This window comes from Sus scrofa, chromosome 8 (genome assembly GCF_054392235.1).
Source record: "Sus scrofa isolate SSC_HxYL_T2T_F1_AM1 chromosome 8, Sscrofa_HxYL_maternal_Yorkshire_Landrace_v2.0, whole genome shotgun sequence".
NCBI lineage: Eukaryota > Metazoa > Chordata > Mammalia > Artiodactyla > Suidae > Sus > Sus scrofa.
In genome coordinates this window covers 134,837,619-134,860,219 of record NC_139390.1, presented here as the reverse complement: position 1 = coordinate 134,860,219, position 22,601 = coordinate 134,837,619, and the positions used below count along the sequence as shown (strand labels likewise).

The window sequence follows — 22,601 nt, the reverse complement described above, 5'->3', positions numbered from 1 at the left end:
GGAAGGTTGTTAAAACACTGAAAAATATGGTTAAAAATGCCTTCCTTGTAAAAATGTGCATATCCACTGATGATGTATGTGAAGAATTTAGATTATTTCAGAATTTCAACAAATCATAGTTTTGTTATTAGTAACTGATTTATTCAGGATCACACAGCTAACCTGGACACAACGAAGACTCAAACACAAGTCTTCTCTGCCTTAACTGAGTGACAAGAGATGGAAGGGAAAACCATCAATCGATCCAAGTGATTTTTTTTTCACATTAGATGACAGTTTTGTTTAAGGTAGTTTAATGTTGCTTAATAATCATCTAAAACTTCCCAGTCCTCTTAATGTTTGAGACAAACATTCTGTTTCATAATGGAAGTTAATTATACAGTTGGTCATAGCATGCAGGCATTCAACACATAAGCACACATACAAAATTGTATCTACTTCCTAAGTTGAAAAAGCTACTTTTTCCAAATCCTACCTATGTCGTCTTAAAGACTCCTGCTTTACAATGTACATAGAAGGAGTATTTGAAGATACTTCTCTGTGTTGTTTTCATCCATGAGTGCTCTAAAAGAAGAACAAAGCATGCCTTTTACTCCTTTCCTTACTAATCCTGGTTTATGTTTTGAAGCTGTGATCTGTAGCTTCAGCTGAAGTCCATTGCTTTTTGGCAGTGGAGTTTCCTGACCTCCCAGGGTGCCTGAAAGCATTGCTTCAATTCAGTCACGTTACCCATGGTTCCTGTGCACCACAGCATTGGCCCTCTCTGCATTTCCTCCTCCCCAGAATTCTATAATTATGCCACAAGTCTTGGGGGGAAAAATCCCTACGGCATCACTTATTTCTGTATTGTTTATCATTGTCACAATTCAGCACCACTTAAGTGGGATTTTATCATTTTTGAGATCTGCTCATGTTAGGGATGTCTCTCTTTTCCAGTTTTTATTCTCTTCAGTAACATACACAACTAGAAGAGCTTTATTCTTCCTTAATTATACAAAAACCAATATATGTATTGCCAAGCAGTGCCCAGGATTATTCACGGTGTCCTTCCCCTCTGTCTGAAGATGGCATAAATGTCCAGGGCCCAAGAGCTGTCTCAGCGACTTTGTCCCTGGAGGATGGCAAAGGCATGCCCACCACTGATAGCCAGCTTCTGCCAGGGCTATGTTTGATGAGGTTTCAAGATCTTTTGATGGTGAAAGCTGGCAGATGATGAAACCCTCAGATGAGTCAGAAGCCTTTGTTACTTAGACCTCCAAATAAGAGAGGGCTGCCAGACGGGGTGGCAGGAGATTGCTGCCCTCTGGGGACAAAGTCACAGCAGACTGGAGCTACAGGGCACATTTTATATATAGCAAGCATGATGGGATTAGCGAGGTTTCCAGCCTTCCCTGAGGATTAGCTAATTTGGATAATTTCAAGAGCTCTGGGACATTGAGACTGCCCTAGTCACCTGGTGTTTGGCCTCATGGGGCCGGTGCATACTGGCCCTGGAGTGTGAGGGTCCAACTAGGAAATGTTTGGAGTATGGACCTAATCAGCTGTTGAAGAGGGGCCTCTAGCCGCGGCCTCAAAACTAAGTCAAGATCGTGTTTTAAACAACGAAACAACTGTATTACATACACACTTATAGGTAAGGAATAGGATGCGTTTGATGTCTTTACTTTTCCTTCCCAGAAACTGAAGTTCATGATTATGTTTAAACATAATTCTCTTAGTTTATTCAGGATATTAAAAGATGCCTCCTGCTCCTTACCTGAAACATAAAAAGCAAGTGTGCATGCCTTCACAACAAAAAGGAACTTTTAACAGGTGTTTTTAGTGGATTTTATTATTATTATTTCTCGTATAGTCTACATTGTGGGAAAGGTCACTCAAATAATTGCTTACCTTCTTTAAGAAATAACAAGTATTCTATGACAACTGTGCTTGTCTTCTGTGAGGGAAAAAAAAAAATTGCTGGCATCAGATAATCCTAAGACCTCTTAAAGATATTTATTTCCCCAAGAATTTTATATCAAGCCAGTACAGTGGGACAAATTAGCATTACTTTATCACTTGTCGACTTTCTATGTTTTTCTCACACAAAAAGCTCATCTTTGGTGAGTTTATGAAGACATTTATGCCTTAAATGTAGTTCATAATTAATGTTGGTGAAACCTGTGGGTTTAAGAGAGCAGGAAATTATTTTGTCATGTCAACTAATTCATTATGACCCTGAGAAATTTGCTTTTTATCCTTCTATCTGCAAAATACTATCATTTTAAGGGGGCATTAGGAAAAAAAAAAAAGAAAGACATTAGAAAATGGAACACACACACAAAAAAAAGAAAAATGAAATACAAATGTTTGTCTTTTAAATTTAAATTTTCACCAAAAATACCATATGAAACAAAAAACAGACTAGTGCAAACTTTGAGTGAATATTTTTTGTAAGGATTATGACTTAGGTTTACATGCTCTGCCCTGCCCACTTACTGTGAAGAATTATGCACCCCAGTATTTTTTTATTGATACAAGAAGGTGAATTTAAGTGGACTCTAACAATTTGGAAAAAGCAAGGCCATTGTCTCATGGAACTATTTTAACATCTGAGCAAATTTCTCAGTGGAGGCTAACGTTTTTAACTCTACCCAAAAATTATTAAAATACTATGGATTTTGTTGAGAGGCTAATGAACACAACTTAGTGGTCTTGATATTATTGTTAATGGTTTCCTTTAATATGACCTTTGCTAGAATTGTCTTCTCTGCTTCATTTCTACATATAAACCCCTCCTTATCCCAGAAATGTACCATGTGTTTAAATAACTGGTCAAAAGAGATTTGAACAGCAAAAAGAAATGTTATGCCTAGAAACGTTTTATAAATTATAAGCCCTTATAAAAATATAAGGTATCACTGTCATTTTCTTGAGTAATGGGGATCAGCAAGAAGTTTTAAGATTTCCTAAGAGTAATACCTTGCAAATGAAACTATTATGCTGATACTCCTTCTCTTCTTTAATTGCTTGAAAAATCATAGCCAGTATATCACTGTGTCAAGGGATAATGCTATTTACTGATTTGATGTATATGTTTAGAATACATTTCTAAGATACTTTGAACAGATTCTGAACACCTACGATGCCTTTTTAAATGTTTATATTTCTATGGAAAATATTTAGAAAAATCACTCTATTATAGTATATCAGTGGGATGTTAGTTCGTCTCTTAGGTCAGTCAGTGACTTTATAAAATCAAATCTTGAATATTTTTTCAATGGCATGTTTGTAAAAAATTATATAGCATCATGTAGAAATTATTAATACTGAAATAATTTATAAAATATTTTTTAAATATTTGAAACAATAAAGAATTTAGAATGGTGTTTTCATTGACTTTGTTTTCATTGTTTGAATCGCAGGTCCTCTTATGGTTCTGTTTAGATGACTATATGCCTGCACTGATTCATTTCACTAGCTACTCAGGTGTGGCAGATAGCTTGCTACTTCAAAGCCAAGTTAACATTAGAATTACATGAGGTCAGTTGTTTAAGTAGAGCTGCAAAATACACTGTCAATATTATATACTCAGTTTTCTAATCTCTGCCCTGTTGTTCTCTTCTACTATATTCCTATTTCTTCTCCTTTTTTTTTTTTTTTTTCTCACTTGTTCATAACAGTCTGTCCTTGTTTACTTTGGTAGAATTGTCTGTTTCCTTTCTTTTTTAATCTCTTGACCTTCTCATTTACAAGAATGAGGTAACAGCTCGTAATTCATAAAACCCTCTAGAGAGAGAACCAAAAGTCTATAAATAGAGAGTCATGATAATTCAATACCAGTTTTGACATGTTTTTGTGACTAGTTGCCAAGATTTATGTCCATAATTTTACCTGAAGAATTATGTGGCAGTTTGTGATTTGGAAATTATTTGATTCTTTAATATACATTCCTAATTGCAGCAGAAGATCATTTTCAAGGTGATTTACAGACTCCACTTGCCTTTAATTTTTTGGCATTTGATTTCTGTTCATACAACTTTTAAACAATGAGGCAATTCTAATTCAGGTAAAAATAAATTATAGGCTATATGAGTCTAATTGAATTTGGGAGTCAGCTAATTGAATTTGGGACAAATTTCCCAAATATTCATGTGTCTGGCTCTAGTTTTCCAGATTTAGAAAATAAAAGTAGTAGAATAAGATATTTTTTAAGGAATTTTTATATCTGTATTTCTGATTCTCTAGTAGGTTATATAAAAAGGAATAAATCAATATTCCTTTTATGCATGAAATGAGCTATTTGAAAGTTACACTAAATATAACTTAAATCACAAAATTATAAATTAAATCACAAAATATTCACTTTAAAAAATTAAGACTAAAGACTCTACTCAGCAAAGCTACGCAAGATGGCTTACTCTCATGGCCAACTGTTGATGGTGGGTGTCCTTAGGAAGCTCTCAGTGGAAGTATAATGTCATTTGTACTTGTCAGCGTGACTGATTTGTTCTTTCTGCAAGGGACGAACCTGAGAGGAGCATTCTAAGAGGCCAATCTTAGAAGCTGAAAGGTCTTTTCCAATTTAGCTCTGAAAGTCACATAGAATTACTTCCATTCATTTCCCTGGTCAGGCACAGCCATAAGACCAGCCCAGATCCAAGAAGAGGGCAGGAATAGCAGCAAAGGATTTGTAGGCAGCTTTAATCTACCATGCCATGAGTTCCATATTTATGAAAAGGTATTCAATTAGGAAATATAGAATTGAATTTTAGTTATAAAATTAAATCTACTTGAATGAGAAGCAGGGGATGCCATAATGATTCAATTATATATTTTCATAAATAATATGCATTTAAATAAGCACAAAATTAAACTGGTTACATTAGTTTAGAGGTAAGTGGAATAAGCTGATTTTAAAAGCTGAGAATGTTAAAATCCAGTGAATTCTACATATTAAAAGGATTTCTAACTAAATAGATTATCCTATCAAATATATCCTAGAATTTTGCAAATATAATGGGAAAATTGAGGGACTATTGATTCACCTGAGAGTAGCTTTCACTTGAGAGTGTTGTTCGAGTTTTCATTGTGTTACAGAAACTTCTATGAATTTTGCCACATGTACACATAACGACTGAAAATAATATTCTAAGTAACTAGGATTTATCTCCAAAGTCATTCATAGAGAAGGCTTTCACAAATTGGCTTTTGATGACATCTGATAAATTCTTAAAATGTGTGATTCCATCAATAAGTGAAAATGATATATTAGCACCTACCTGATTTAAAGCTGTGAGATTAGGGATTTCTTGAAAAAGCTTCCCAGGAAATCAGAGAAGTGTGTAAATTGGGCCTGTTTTTGGAAAATCAACTTTCTTCATAGTCCCTATTTGCTGTGATATAGGTAAATCTTCATTTAAAATTAATCAACAAAAAATAATTAATATACAAAATATTGTTGATAATTATTTGACAAAAAACAATGGAGACAGATGGGGGCTGATCCACTTTCGGTAAAGGCCTCACTACCCAGCTGCAAGTCCTGTGGTTAGCGGACAGCCTCCAACTGTTACGCCTTTAGGGCTTGCCTTACCTTCCCAGCTGAAGTCAGCTCATCTCTGGATGGTTTGCGGCAATGAATAACTGACAGCAGCTGAGATCTAGTTCTTGAGGCAGCTCCCAACCAATGGCTGAACAGGGAGTGGATTAAGAGCCAATCCTCTTCCCAGCACAAGGGATTTCTCTCCCAGGCAGTCTGGACTCTGGAGCTTCTCCATTAGCTGCAGAGGGTCTGTCAGGTATGAATCATAGTCCTCTGTTCCCCTGCCCAATTCTTCTCCTTTTCTTTTCATATGGATCTACTCTTTAGGAAAGGTGAAATAAAGGTAAATAAAGGTAACCTTTTGTGCCCTGAACTCTACTTCAGTATTTTTATCCTAGAGAAAATGTGATAGCATTATTATTTTATGAAGGGAGTTAGTTTTTCTTTTTTCTTTCTTTTTTTTTTTGTTGTCCTTTTGTCTTTTCTAGGGCAGCTCCCGTGGTATATGGAGGTTCCCAGGCTAAGGGTCAAATCGGAGCTGTAGCCGCAGGTACACGCCAGAGCCACAACAACTCAGGATCTGAGACGTGTCTGCAACCTACGCCACAGCTCACGGCAATTCCGGGTCTTTAACCCACTGAGCAAGGTCAGGGATAGAACCCGCAACCTCATTGTTCCTAGTTGGATTGATAAACCACTGCGCCACAATGGGAACTCCCCGGGAATTAGTTTTTCTTTTTCTTTTTTTTTTTTTTTTTTTTTTTTTTTGCTGTTTCTTGGGCCACTCCCCCGGCATATGGAGGTTCCCAGGCTAGGGGTCGAATCGGAGCTGTAACCACCGGCCTGCGCCAGAACTACAGCAACGCGAGATCCAAGCCGCGTCTGCAACCTACACCACAGCTCAGGGCAACGCCAGATCGTCAACCCACTGAGCAAGGGCAGGGACCGAACCCGCAACCTCATGGTTCCTAGTCGGATTCATTAACCACTGCGCCACGATGGGAACTCCTAGTTTTTCTTAAGTGGGTATTAGACAAGACTTTGGAAATAGGAGTATCAATACAGTAGAGTTTTTGTCATCAGATTTATAGTCTGATGTTATCCGCCTCCACAAGAACGATGCATATGGTGCTCAATGAACTTGGGCAGAGCCGCAGAGAGTGTTCACTGAAGCGCCAAGAATTTTGCCCCTCAGTGTCTCTAGAGACATGATTTTTTCCCTCACCTACCTTTGAAGTCTGCTAAGTTTTTCTTTGTATTGTGGAGCAAGCGAAGCCTTTTTCACCATTAACACTGTAACATGTAATATTTAGAATCTAAGAAAATAAATATTAAAATGATGAGTATAAGTTCTACCCATGAAAGCCCATCATTTAGGGAAGAAATAAGTTACTTTGCAATAAAAGGAACAGAGATAATTAGCACCTCCCAGTCAGTTGCCTGTCTGCAAAGGAAAGGAGATAGTAGTGAATTTGAATCACGTGTTTCATATTGCTTTGAGTAGAGGAAGTAGGAATTAGTACCATGAGACCCACAATTAAAAGATACTCTTGGAGTTCCCGTCGTGGCGCAGTGGTTAACGAATCCGACTAGGAACTATGAGGTTGAGGGTTCAATCCCTGGCCTTGATCAGTGGGTTAATGATCTGGCGTTGCCGTGAGCTGTGGTGTAGGTTGCAGACCCGGCTCGGATCCCAAGTTGCTGTGGCTCTGGCGTAGGCCAGTGGCTACAGCTCCAATTCGACCCCTAGCCTGGGAACCTCCATATGCCGCAGGAGCAGCCCAAAAAAAGACAAAAAAAAAAAAAAGATACTCTTTCCTCTAATCCATTAGATGTTTCTTCCTTGTCAGCTCAGATAGGATGGAAAAAGTTAGAATTCTCCTATTTATACTGTTTATTGGGTAATTTTAGGGGAGGCAGACATGGATTTGAGTATCTCAGGTGTACAATGCTTGGTGCTGGTAATATGCTAATGAATAGTCTATCTGCTTAGGGGGTGGGGAGCAGAAACTAGTTTAATGAGGCTGGGAAACAAGCAAACACTTGAAGTGTTAGTATTGTATGAAATGATGTATGATTTAGATGCTGTGGAGCATGCCCTCCCCTCAAGGGAAACATAACTCAGCTAACAAGGGAAAGCTCCCTACTGGAATAAGGAGTAATGTTTGAAATACCTCCCAGATCATGAGAAATTGTGGGGAATTGAGGGATGCAGTGGGTAGATGGCAGTGTTAATGCAGAGATGTGCATGTGTAAAGAAAGGAGGTAAGAAACAACTTTTTGCATCTCAGTTCTGTAGGAATGAGAACAGGTTGTATGAAGCTGGGAATGAAAAACTGATGCTCCAGAAATAAGCAAGTAGCTGAGGATGAGAGGCACCATATGCTATGCCAAAGACTTTTGACTTTTTTTTTTCTTGAAAGAAGTGATTAGCTGTTATATTAAGAAATGATGTAATTAATTCCCATTTAGGAAAATACCTCTGGCAGATACGGAAAGTGACAGACAGAACTGACTCAGAGACTTAGTGCAGTAAGTCAGATAAGCAGTGGATACCTATGATAAATCCACAAGAAACAAAAAGGAGTGAGGGAGTCCCAAGAAATACCCTGGAAATAGAGATCAAAGAATTGGGTACCAGATTTGGTTCATAGTGAGTATGAGCTGAGAGGATGGGGTATTTTTCTGCTTTTCTGCTTATTTTAGGAAATGAGATAATGGAGAAATAAGTAGAAATGATTTTTGTGGTAGGAAAAAGATGTTGAGGTGGAGTTTGAGTTGGAATGTCTATAGGACAATGCCGAGTACATGCTCAGTAGGTGGTTTTATTTGTGGATTGAAGCTTGGTAGATAGGTCTTGGTTAAATATTTGTGAGAGTTTCTAACATAGAGTAATAGTCATGGATTGAATGTACATGGAGGCATAAGGCCCAAATATAGAGATACATAAAGCCTATAACATGGCCATTCATTTGAGAAATAATACTTAATTATAACAGGGGAACAAATAGTAGGTAAAGTATCTCTTTTATAATATAATTATTTTTATTCTGCTGATTATGTATGCACAGGAACCGGAGGACAGAATTTAGGATGAATCCCTGATTTCTGTCTTCGGCAACAGAATGAAGAAGGGGAGATCAAAAGAAGATACTATAAGAAAAAAATGTATATATCATATATAGCACAATATTGATGAATACATGAGCTTATTTTGCAGCATATTTTATGAAAAATATTACACTGTAGAGGAAATTTCAGTTTCATTAGTCATAGGCAATTATCTCCCACTGTGTGAAACTGACTTTCCTTATCAGGAGCAAAGTAAAAGGGCTAAGATTACTATGCCATCTCTTTGATGTTTTTATAGGATATAATGAAAGATGAATGCTCAATGCTGAAGCTGCAGCTGAAAGAGAAGGATGAACTCATTTCCCAACTACAGGAAGAACTGGTAAGTGTGAACAATATTTGGCCCACTAGTGTATTTTCCTTGAAAGGTTACTTGCTATAAACCCTACAACAACTTCTTTATTTATGAACACTAGCGTTATTCATGGTTTATAAACATAAGTAATTCAATCTGATTAATTATCAATTTTATAAATTATACTAATGAGGATTTGACAATATGAAAAGGAATGTTTTATAATATATATTGAACTTTACGTAATTCCAGAAACAGATTACTGAACTAGGATCAGACATTTCAGTTGTGGAATTGTGAAGACTAAGGCCACATTTTATTTTGTAAAGTGCAAGATTTCACTCCATGCTGCATACCTAAAGACACAATCATGTAATATGAAGCAAAGTACTGAAAAATTTTGCTAACAAAACCAGCTACCAAAAATGTGTTAACCAAATGAGACTTTTTGTTAATACAGATAAATTAATGTTTTATATATTTATGTTAATATAGATACATAGATTATACAAAAATATGAAATGTGTATAGTTCTGTTCTCAGGGTTTTTTTAATGTGACACAAAAATGTAATCATATTTTTATAACATGAAACCACTTATGGTAGGTAACAAGACTAGCATGTGCATTACTTTTCTAGGTATGTCTTCTCAATTTATAGATCTAGAAATAAATAGCATTTAGCAATAAAATACAGTTAATATGGATATAAATAAAAATGAGCTACCTAAAACAAATGAAAACCAATAGACATTTTTAAAAACAATCAAGAATTCCTAATAATAGTAAAATAAAGGCATACATATACAATAAGACTCTGACTCCTCAAGATAAAAAAAACCTAGTCAATAATGTTCTTTACAATAACTTCAGATTTGACTACATTAGCAATGATGTATTGTGTAATTATTAAATACAATTAAATGACAAAACAGATTTTATAGACCATCAAACTTCTGAAAACTCTTCTGAGAACATATTAGAGAGATAGCAAACAAATTTAAAGCGTATTCTATTGACGCTTGACAACTGACAACATTTTTACTGAAACTTGACCTTTATTTAGACTGTGTTTTGTGACTGGATTGATGCCGATTATTCATCCCATGAGCATATTATTGTCACTTTAGAAAAATCTGTAAACTAGTACTTAAAATGTATTCGCATTACAGACAAAAGGAATATGTCCTACTCTACTGGGAATAGCCCTGTATAACAATTAACTGATTTATAATATAAACTTTATTACATAAAGAAAACATTATGTATCTAATATAACCATATAGACGGATACTATGTAATAAAATTTTTAGTTGAATAAAACCATGTGTCGATATTAATTATGAATGCATGGAATCATCAGTTTTAACACAGGAGAAAATTTATTCACTTTGTCAGAGAATGTTTATTTTGGGTAATTAGCTCGGAAGTGTTCATTTTCCCCATAACATTAGATATGATCAGATTCAAAACTTAGCATATATAAGAAATTAGACCTTCATTTGTCAAATGAAATGAGAAAGAAAATGATTATTTTTAGAGGCAATATTACATAGCTATAATTAAGGTAATTTTGTACCTATCTCTCCAAAAAAGTCCTCTGTTGGCTGATTTAGTAAAATCAAGTGGAAAGTTTTTTGTTTTTAACTTAAAATTACCCAAATTGATTTCTTAGCCTCTAAAATTTCCCAACTAACAATCAAAGTGCCATTTTAATTTTTTTGTCTTTTTGACATTTTTTGGGCCGCACCTGCGGCATATGGAGGTTCCCAGGCTAGGGGTCCAATCGGAACTGTAGCCACCGGCCTACACCAGAGCCACAGCAATGCGGGATCTGAGCCACGTCTGCAACCTGCACCACAGCTCACGGCAATGCCGGATCATTAACCCACTGAGCAAGGGCAGGGATCAAACCCACAACCTCATGGTTCCTAGTCGGATTCGTTAACCACTGCGCCACGACGGGAACTCCTCAAAGTACCATTTTAATTTTTGTGCTATGTAGTTTGTGTAGTCATGTTGAATAGTTCAACAAAGGAAATGGGAACTTTTGGAAATAGTTTCTTTCATTAGACTGTACCTACAAAGGAAGTGTATAGGTGACTTAATTTAAGGAAGAAGAAATGTTGAAAAGAAAAAGTCATCTTTAAAACTGGATTAGAAGTATGGAGGAAAGGTGGCAATGACATAAAAACAATATAAGCCACTTGGATCCATTGAAAACTAGGTCCTAGTAGTTCTGATTCTGATAATACCTTGTGACATTTTGACAAAATGGACATTAAACTTAACATGTATACTTCATACCTACCTAAATTCCTAAAATGTTCTAAAATTTTCAAACCAATGTCCTGTAGTTTTTTTTTAATAACAGAGTCTTCCTTCTGTAATAATTTAGTTTTATTTATCATGGGTCTTTCATTTCTTAACCACTTCTATTAATCATAAGCTTACTTCTGTGCATTCAATAAATCAAATTTAGATGAAATGATATGAATAAAGAATTATATGCAGCTTACGAAGTTCTTAAAATACTACTTGTTTACTGAGTCTCACCTGATATTTTTAGTTTTAAAAAGTTAGGAGAGGTGTGAGTTTGGAGCAAAAGAAATGTTTGAGTTTTAGTTTTTGGTTTATTTTGTTTGAGGTAACACTGGTACATAGACTTTATACATTTCATGTGGATAACATTACATTTCTACTTTTGCATACCCTACGCCATGCTCACCAGCAAAAATTTCATTTCCATTTGTCGCCGTACAGTTGATACCCTTTAGCCATTTTGCCCTCCCCCACTGTTTTTTTCTCTCTGGTAACCATTGTCTGTATCTGTTTTTGTTTTGTTTTTCATTTATTTTGTACTTTTTATATTCCACATGAGTGACATCATATGATGTTTGTTTTCTCCTTCTGACTCTTTTCACTTAGCATAATACCTTCAGGACTCATCCATATAACTGAAAATGGCAAGATTGCATCTTTTTAATGGTTCACTAGTATTCTATGGCGTATGTATACCATACCTACTTGATTCATTTGTTCACTGATAGGCACACTGTTTCTATATCTTGGCTATTGTGAATAATTCTTCAGTGAACATGTGGGTAAATTTAGCTTTTCAAATTAGTGTTTTCATATTCTTTGGATAAATACCGAGGAGTGCGATAGTTGGACTAAATGGTAGCTCTATTCATTTTTTGAGGACTATCCATATTATTTTCCGTAGTGGATACACCAATTTACATGACCACCAGTGATATAGGAGTATTCCCTTTACTGCACATCCTGGCCAACTCTTGTTACTTTGTGTGTTTTTGATAATAGCCATTTTAATAGGCATGAGGTAATATCTCGTGGTTTTGATTTACATTTCTCTAAGAGTGATATTGAATATCTATTCATGGGCCTGATGACCATCTGTATGTCTTATTTGGAAACCTGTATATTCAGCTTCTCTATCCACTTTTTATTTGGGTTGTTTTTTGGTATTAAGTTGTATGTGTTCTTTATATATTTTGGATATTACCCCCTTGTCATATACAATTTGTAAATATCTTTACCTATTCAATAGGTTGTCTTTTATTTTGATGATGGTTCCCTTTGCTGTGCAGGAGCTTTTTATTTTGATGAAGCCCCATTTGATAATTTTTCTTTTCCTTACCTTTGCCTGAGGAGATAATAGCTAGAAAGATACTGCTAAGACAATGTCAGAAACTGTTTTGCATATGTTTTCTTCTAGGAGTTGTATGGTTTCAAGTCTTAACATCCAAGTCTTTAATCCATTGTGAGTCAATTTGTGCATATGGTTTGAGATAGTGGTGTAGTTTCATTTTTTGTTTTTTGTTCATTTTTGGCTGTTCATTTTTCCTAATACTATTTATTGAAGAGACTGTCCTTTCTGCATCATATGTTTTTTTGCTCCTTGTCATAAACTGTGTCCATGTACAGGTAGGTTTATTTCTTGGCTTAGAATTCCATTCCATTGGTCTTTGTATCTGTCTTTTCTGACCGTATGATACTGTTTTCATTGCTGTGGCTTTGCAGTAGTTGGAAATCAGAGTGTCATACTTGCTTTGTTTTTTAGTCTCAGGATGACTTTGCCTTTTGGCTTTTGCTCTTAGGCTTTCTTGGTTCCACATAAATTTTAGGAATTTTGTTCAATTTATTCTATTTGTGTGAAATGTCCTTGGGATTTTGATGGGGATTGAATTGAATCTGAACATTTTGTTAGATTATACGGACATCTTAATGATGTTAAATCTTTCAATCCATAAACATAGGATGTCTTTGCATTTGCGTCTTCAATTTTTGCCTTTTAACCTCCTTGGTTATATTTATTTTAAGGTATATTATTCTTTAGTGATTTTAAGTGGGATTATTTTCTTTCTGCTGGCTCATTGTTAGCATACAGAAATATAATAGGTTTTCACATGTTTTTGAACCCTGCAGCCTTACCGTATTTATTATTCCTAATTTTTTTTGGTAGAGTCTTCAGGGTTTTCTATTTATAAAACCCTGTTACTCACAGATAATGACAGTTCTGCTTCCTTTCTAATTTGGATGTGTTTTATCTTTCCTGTTTAACTGCCTTGGCTAGATTCAATACTGTGTTGAATAGGAGTGGTGAAGAGGCCTCTTTTATTTTTCTGATTTTAGAAAGATAGTGTTCATTTTTTCACTGTTGAATATGTTAGCTGTGTGTGTGTTTGGCAAATATGGCTTTAAATATTTCGAAGCATGTTCCTTCTATAACCACTTTATTAAGAGTTTTGTTAACTGTGTATTGAATCATGTGAATGCTTTTTCTCCATCTATTGAGATGATATGGCCTCCATCCTTCAGTTTGTTTAATGTAGTCTATCACATTAGCTGGCTTTTTTTTTTTTCTTTTTGGTGGATATTGAACTACATCACTGGAGTAAATCTCACTTGATCATTGATCCTGGTATATGATCTTTCTGATGTATTATTGTATTTGGTTCACTAATATTTTGTTGAGACTTTTTGCATCTGTGGCACAGGATTACAGAAGCTATTGGCCTATAATTTTTATGTTTGTCTGTTTTTTTTTTGTTGTTGTTGTTGTTGTTGTTGTTGCTATTTCTTGGGCCGCTCCCGCGGCATATGGAGGTTCCCAGGCTAGGGGTTGAATTGGAGCTGTAGCCACCGGCCTACGCCAGAGCCACAGCAACGCGGGATCCGAGCCACGTCTGCAACCTACACCACAGCTCACGGCAATGCCGGATCGTTAACCCACTGAGCAAGGGCAGGGACCGAACCCGCAACCTCATGGTTCCTAGTCGGATTTGTTAACCACTGCGCCACGATGGGAACTCCTGTTTGTCTGGTTTTAATATCATTTGGCAAAATGCGTTCTGAAGCATTCCTTCCTCTTCAATTTTTTAGAAGATATTGAGAAGGATGAGTACTGAATCTTTGAATGTTGGGTAGAATTCAGCTGTGAAGTTCTATGGTCCTGGGCTTTTGTTTTTTTGGAGCTTTTTGATTACTATTTCAATTTGTTTATGAGTTATCTGTCTCTTCAAATCCATTTCTTCATGATTCAGTCCTGGTATGTTATTCTAAGAATGTCGCCGTTTATTCTAGGTTGTGCTTTGTATTTGTGTGTTATCTGTTGTCGTTTCTCCTCTTGTTTCCGAGTCCTTATTTGTCAGCACCTTATCTTTTTTTTCTTACTGAGTCTAGCTAAAGGTTTTAAATTTTGGTTTTTCAAAGAGCTAGCTCCTAGTTGAATCTTTTATATTGTCTTTTTCTCTATTTCATTTATTTTCACTCTGATCTTTATTTCTTCTGATAATTTTAGGGTTTCATTTGTTCTTAGATTTCTAGCTTCTTTAGGTATAAGTTTAGATTGTTTGCGATTTTTCCTGTTTCTTGAGGTAGGCCTGTGTTATAAACTTACCTCTTAGTGCCACTTTTGTCTTATTGCATAGATTTTGCAATGCTTTTGTTTTCAGTTGTCTTCAGATATTTATTTATTTATTTATTTATTTATTTATTTATTTGCTATTTCTTGGGCCGCTCCTGCGGCACATGGAGGTTCCCAGGCTAGGGGTCGAATCCGAGCTGTAGCCGCCGGCCTGCGCCAGAGCCACAGCAACACGCAATCCGAGCCGCGTCTGCAACCTACACCACAGCTCAGGGCAATGCCGGATCGTTAACCCACTGAGCAAGGGCAGGGACCGAACCCGAAACCCCATGGTTCCTAGTTGGATTCATCAACCACTGCGCCACGACGGGAACTCCCTGTCTTCAGATATTTAGTGACTTCTGTTTAGACGTCTTCTTTGAACCAGTGGTTGTTTTGTAGCATGTTGATCAGTCTTCACATATTTGTGACTTTTCTAGATTTCTTCCTATAGTCGATTTTTTTGTTTTTGTTTTTAGCGGCTGCACCCAGAGCATATGGAAGTTCCCAAGCTAGGGTCTGAATCAGAGCTGCAGCTATAGGCCTATGCCACAGCCACAGCAGTGTGGGATCTGAGCCACATCTGTGACCCACACCACAGCTCACAACGATGCCAGATCCTTAACCCACTGCATGGGCCAGGGATCAAACCCACATCCTCATGGACACTAGTCAGGTTCATTTCCACTGAGCCACAGTGAGAACTCCCTGTAGTCAATTGTTCATTTCACACCATTATGATTGGAAAAGGTTTTTGATATGATTTCAAGATTCTTAAATTTGTCAACTTCTGTTTCAACATATGACTGTTCCTTGAGAAAATCCATGTGCCTTGAAGAATGTGTATTCTGCTGTATTTGGATGAAATGTTCTGTACAAATCCAGCAAATCCAATTCAGACAAAAACTGAGGGAGTTTTAATGACTAATGTCTCCTTGAAGACCACTGTGTCCTTGTTGACTTTGTCTGGATGATCTATCCTTTGCTGTGAGTAAGGTGTTAAAGTCCCCTCCTGTTACTGTGTGGCCAGTAATGTCTCCCTTTAGGTCTCTTTATAGTTGTTCGATATATTTTGTTGCTCATAAGTTGAATGCATGTATATATATATTACTGTTATTTCTTTTTGATGAATTTCCCCCTTTATCATTATGTATTGTCCATCTTTGTCTCATGACTTTTTTTGGCCTAAAGTCTACTGTGTCTGAGCATGGCTATACCTGCCTTCTTTTGGCTGCCATTTGCTTTAACCTATCCTCTTGAATCCCTTCACTTTCAGTGTATGTCTTTGAGCTGAGGCTCCTGGAGGCATCATATAGTTGGGTCTTATTTTTTATCTCTACCCACATTTTCTTTTGATGAGTCCAACCCATTTACATTTAGGGTGATTGTTGAGGACTTAGTACTGCCATTTAATCTTTTGTTTTCTAGTTGCTCTATATCTCCTTTTTTTAAATGTGTTTCTGCCTAACATTTTAGTTTAATGTTTTTCTATGATTTTTCAGTTTCTTCTTTTGCTTCATGTCTCTGTTCTAGGTTTATGTTTTGTAGTTACCATGATGTTTGTATAAAAAGTCTGAGATGAAATAGTCCTTTTCTCTTGATAGCACCTTATTTTCACTGGACTATATGGGTTCCATCCTTTTCCTCATCCCTTTTGTGTTTTTTTGTTGTCTCAAATTAGCATTTTTTATGTTGTGAGTTTGTTACCAAATGTTAGGTATATTTTTTTCCTTTTTTCCTTTTGTTATAAGTGTTTAAAAACCTCATAATGTTGCAGTTTTCTGATTATGTCTATCACTCAAAGTTTGGTGTACTTTTGCCTTTTTGTTTCTCATCTAAGAGCTCCTTGTAAGAGCTCTTATATAAGGCAGGTCTGGTGGTGATGAACTGCCTCCGATTTTGTTTGGGAAGGTCTTTGATTCTCTTTCATATCTGAATGATAACTTTGTTGGGTAGAGCATTATTGGCTGAAAATTTTTATCTTTGAATATTTTGAGTATGTTATTCTACTCCCTCCTGGCCTGTAGACTTTCTGCTGGTAAGTATAATGGTAGCCTAATGTGTGTTCCTTTGTCAGGAAATTTTCTTTATCTCTTTCCTGACGACCTAAAATTCTTTGTCCTTGACTTCTGACAATATAAGGCTTGGAGAAGGTTTGTTTGCTCTGAGGCAATTAAGTGATCGCTTAGCTTCATGGGCTTGTATATCTGGTTCCTTCTCCAAGTTTGGGAAATTCTCAGCCATTACTTCTTTAAACTCTCAATTCTCTTTCCTTCTGTGATCCTTATTATCCTAATACTTTCCCTTCCTAATAGAGTCAGCTCTCATATAATTTCCTTATTTTAAAAAATACCATAATCGTTTCTCTTCTACTTGTATTATTTCTAAATGTCTGTCTTTGAGCTTGTTAATTCTCTCTTCCACATGGCCTGCCACATTACCAATGCTTTCTAACATGTTCTTCAGCTCCAGAATTTTTTGGTTATTTTTTTGGTTTCATTCTCTTTGGTAAATCATTCCTTCTGCTCATTTATTTATTTTTGACCTTGTTGAACTGCCTTTCTGAATTTTTTTTATAGCTCATTGAGTTTCCTCCTAAAAGTTTTTTTTTGTTTGTTTGTTTTTTTTTTTTGTTTTTTTTTTTTTACTTCGTTCAGTTAGATTGCAGCATTCCATGACTCTAAGTTTGAGTGCGAGAGAACTGTCACTTTCATTTTGTGGTACAATGTTACTGTGATTCCTGGTGCTTGTGTTGTTGCTCTAGCACCTCTGTAGTAGCAGACACATTTGTTCGGTAAAGATGCTTTCCACCTCCCACCCCCACTTGATTCTAATGATTTAACAGGTTAGAAATTAGAAGCCTTTCTCTTCCAGTAAGTGGCTCTTTAGCCCAAGTTGGTTTTTGTTTCTGCTACATGAGCTGCCTTTGGTTATCTATGAGGGTGGGTAGTTACCACCCTCCACCTGTCAGAGGTGTCATTGTTTGCACCTCTGGGATCACTGGTGCTTTGCTCCTGTCAGTGTTGCTGGTGCCACTATCTGGCACCCCAGGATGGGGGCCTCTTCTGTTTTGTCTGAATCATAGGCCTTGATTTCTCATGGGACAGAAGTGTGTGGCTATAAGAGCCTGGATCACATGGGCACCTCCGTCACACCTACTATTATTGGGCTCAAGGGTTCTGCTGCTGCGGAAAGGGGGGCAGGAGGCCAGGGTTGTGGATACTTCTATGGCTAAAGGGATGAGGTCCCAGTCCTGCTGTTGCTGCTACTGCCTAGTTACTTATGACCATGAGTGCCACTGCAGTCAGGAAGAAGGAATCCTGAGTGGTACTTTTCCTGCTGCTGTTGGTTCTCTGGTGCTACAGGCTCAGCTACCATGGCTGGGAGCTTTGTTCACAGGCACCACCTCCACTGTTTCCTAGGTCCCACCACCTCTGTGTTCCAGTCCACCTGCCTTTAAATGTATTGATGTGTGGAATTATCTGGCCTCTTGTTGTGTTGGGCAGAAAGGGACCTTCTGAGTTCTCGGTATTTTACTGACTGTAGATGAAAATGGAGAGACAAAAAAAGTCTCACTTAACCATGATGGTCTCATTATTCCAAGCAAGATGGTTTTAAAGGCAAGATGTTGGTTATTGATTTTTTTTTGGGGGGGTGGGGGCTCCTCAGTGGCGTATGGAGGTTCCTAGGCTAGGGATCAAATGGGAGCTATAGCTGCTGGCCTATACCACAGCCATAGCAATGTCAGATCTGAGCCACCTCTGTGACCTATACCACACCTAATGGTAATACCAGAACCCACTGAGCGAGGCCAGCATCCTCATGGATACTAGTCAGGTTAATGAACAACTGAGCCAAGACAGGAGCTCCTGTTCACCGATCTTTTTAGAGCAGGGTTCCTCAACAGCACTGTTGACATTTGGGTCAGATGATTCTTTTGTAAGTAGAGTCCCCTGCAGTGTAGAATGTCTAGCAGCATCCCTGGCCTCTTCTTCTAGATTTCGGAAGTGCCAAATGTCCTTGGGGGCAAAACTGCCCCCAAGTGAAAACCCATTGCTCTTAGAGATATTACAGTAAACTATAGTCCCCAGTGAAACTGTATGTAAGTGGCTCAATATCTCTTTGTTGTATACTTAGTAATAAGTTCTGCAGAAAGCTGGGGACTTTCTTGACTATTACACAAATAGCTATTCGAATGCTGTTTTAGGCCACTGGGGCTTCCATAACAAAATACTGTAGACTGGGTAGCGTAAACAACAAGAATTTATTTTCTCATGGTCTTGGAGGCTAGAAGTCCAAGATGAGGGTGCCGGCATGGTTGGGTTCTCGTGAGAGCTCTTTCTGGCTTACAGATGGCTGCTTCTAGTGGTGTGCTCACATGGTTTTTGATGAGCCCATGTGCACAGAGATAAGGAGAAGAAGAAAGAGGGTACAAGTTCTCTTTTTTCTTTAAAGTGCACTAATTCCATCATGAGGATCCTGCTCTCATGGTCTCATCTAAACTGAAGCATCTCCCAAAGACCCTCATCTCCAAACACCATCACATTGGGTGTTAGGACATCATTGAATGAATTTGAGAGCAACACCGTTTGGTCCACAGCACATATTGTTAATGTTCATGCCCCTTTAATATTAGCAAGTAAAATTTGGGACAATTATTTCTTTTTTAAACTTTAAACGGGCATTTCAAACATCATACTTTTCTCTATGATTTCAGATTATTTCCTTGGCTTAACTTGGGCTGGGTAGGGAGACTTTAAAAATCACAACTAAAGTTAGAAATTCAAGATTTTGATTTTGGATATCATATATTGATATTTGAGCAGATGATCTATATTAACTGAATTTCTAACATGAATGTGTTTTGTAGTCAAACTTTACGTTTATTCCTTTCTACTCTTTTTTTTAAAAGAAAACAAGTGGTTAGGACTCTTGAGGATAATGTTTGAAAATGTTTGGAATTATCCTTGAAATTTGTATGCATCAATTATATCAGCAAGATTTACTGATTGTGTTTAAAACAGTTAATCCTTTGTACATTTTAAGATGTCTTAGGGGATGTTAAATATTGGAACATCGGAATTTCCTGGGGTTGTGTATGTGGCAGAGTATATAATTGGAGAAGAGGATGCTCTTTGGGGGCAGGAGGTTTTGGTAAGATAATCAGGTAGGAACTAGTTCATCCATGGGATATTTACCCTCAACTGCTTCATAGTGGAACAGAATCTCCTGCACTGCTCTAAGGCAGTGTGAAGGGAACAGGCTCACTATATCTATGTGACATGGGCTATGTAGGTAGTTTTTTTTTTTTTTTTTTTTTTTTAATTTTGGTACCTATAGCTTTATTGGTCTTATAAAATGTATCTGCAGAAATTAGAATAAACTGGAGTTCCCATCGTGGCGCAGCGGAAACAAATCCAACTAGGAATCATGAGGTTGCGGGTTTGATCCCTGGCCTCGCTCAGTGGGTTAAGGATCTGGCATTGCTCTGAGCTGTGGTGTAGGTCACAGTTGCAGCTCGGATCTGACATTGCTGTGGCTTTGGCATAGGCTGGCGGAAACAGCTCGGATTAGACCCCTAGCCTAGGAACCTCCATGTGCCATGGGTGCGGCCCTATAAAGACAAATAAAAGACCAAAAAGGAAAAAAGAAAGAGTAAACCAAATAATGTTTAAAATTCTTATTTGATGGGAGAGTGGTTATTAAAGTTAATAAGTTTTGGGTTTTTTTGTTTGTTTCTTTCTTTGTTTTGTTTTAATCTTTTTCTAGGGCCGCACCCACAGCATTTGGAGGTTCCCAGGCTAGGGATCTAATCGGAGCTGTAGCTGCCAGCCTACACCACAGCCACAGTGCAACATGGGATCCGAGCTGCATCTGTGACCTACACCACAGCTCAGGACAACTCCCAGATCCTTAACTCACTGAGTGGGGCTGTGGATTGAACTGGCAACCTCATGGTTCCTAGTCGGTTTTGTTTCCACTGCGCCTCAGTAGGAAATCCAAATGAGATCTTTAAAACATTTTACTTTCCTCTCTTCTCTCCCCTAAAAACTTAAATAAATTTCACTGAGCTTGTTGAAGATTGAGTGATTTTTAGTTCTTTTAGTTTTGTTTTCTTTAGAAACTGTTTGCCTTTCAAAAGAATTATTTGCGACTTATAATTGAAAATCCCTAAAAATGCCGTCAATATTAGATTTACTTATGTATAGTGTAAGATTTATTGTTACACATCACTGTTTGCATGCCTCTTCGTCTTTCTCCATTTTATGGTCTTTTCTGATTCATTTATGGCTCGGTTAGAATCCTTTCCCAAGTATTAAAGGGAAATTAATGATACATCGGATGTTAAAGATAGAGTCCCTAAACCATTGAATATCTCTTCACCTTGAAAGATGGAGGATACTGCTATGGATTGAATTGTTCCCCCTTCCCCACCAGATTCCTATGTTGAATTGTTCCCCTTCCCCACCAGATTCCCCTAGTGTGACTGTATTTGGAGTTACCTTTGAGGAGGTAAGTGGAGGTAAGTGGCATCATTAGGGTGAGTCCTAATTCAGTAGGATTACTGATTACTGACCTTGTAAGAAGGAAAGAGAACTTAGCCTCTGAGGAAAGGCCCTATGAGCAAACAGCAAGAAGTCAGCTGTCTGGAAGCCAGAAAGAGACTTCTTCCTAGAACTTGACCATGCTAATGCCCTGATCTTGGACTTTCAGCCTCTGGAACTTTGAGAAAATTAATTTGTGCTTTTTAAGCCACCTAGTCTATGTTGTTCTATTACGGCAGCCTGAGATGAGACAGATAATATGTCTAACCATAGTATTTTGGGGCCTTGGACGTTTTTATTTTTTAAATAATATTTCATATTTTTAAATTCAGGTACTACATATGACATTTTTCTATGGTGTACTTAGGTAGTGACACTATTTTTCTTCTGACTGGTATTCAATAATCTTACACAACTTGTTCAAGTCTTCTTTCAAGTTACAGACTTTTTTCCTTTCAAAACTAATTTGCATATTTGGTGTCATAGATCTGTTCAAGACTTAGCTTTTTTCTCTCTTAGTATTGAACGGTTCTGTCTTTAGCTGAGATTTCTTCTTTTAATATTCTAATCCACTAATTGTCAACAACGATATAATCTAGTAAATATTCAAATTAAAATATTTGAATTATATGTGATTATATATTAGTCTTCTGTGGTTCACTTGTGTTTGTATCATAATAGCATTTCTGTTGCACTTGAAGTGGCCTGTTCTTCCTATTTTGCTTATTCTTCCTTTCTAGGGTCTTGGGTCCTTTTAAGACCTGCTGTTATTTTCTTTTACTTATTTCTCTATTTATCTTCAGTACTAAGGTGAAATATTCAAAAAATTTAATCCACATGTGTTCAAATTCTTAATAGAATCTGCTTCTGCTGACTGGTGGACAGCAAATTGGAAGGATATTCGTCATTGGTTTCCCTCTGGGACACTCTCAGATCTCCTCAGTTACAAATTTTAGAACATTGCTAGCCAATCTGGGTTGCTGTTCTGCAGTTTTTCCAGCCAAAAATACTCTGCAGATGCTCCTAGGGTAAGAAATCAAGAAAGTGTCACCCTTCTTGCAAGGCTGGATATTTTCCATCAGCGCTATTCTTTCCAGAACCTTTGATTTCTCATCATTACCTGGGCATGTTGGCTGCTAGTCTTACTGGCTCCAGTGAAGGCCAGAGGATAACAGAT

The 22,601-nt window shown here is 37.1% G+C and overlaps 1 protein-coding gene across 18 annotated transcripts in view; it reads left to right on the top strand.

Annotated features, from left to right (window-relative positions):
* CCSER1 (coiled-coil serine rich protein 1) overlaps nt 1-22,601 on the top strand; it is a 1,212,324-nt gene that overhangs the window by 544,642 nt on the left and 645,081 nt on the right. For all 18 annotated transcript variants that reach the window (XR_014813355.1, XR_014813354.1, XM_021100741.2 and 15 more), the window contains one exon: nt 8,895-8,978. Coding sequence is in view for 16 of the 18 variants with exons in the window: in XM_021100741.2 (XP_020956400.2) it covers nt 8,895-8,978 (84 nt within the window). In the remaining 2 variants the exon portion in view is untranslated. The remainder of the gene's footprint in view (nt 1-8,894; nt 8,979-22,601) is intronic.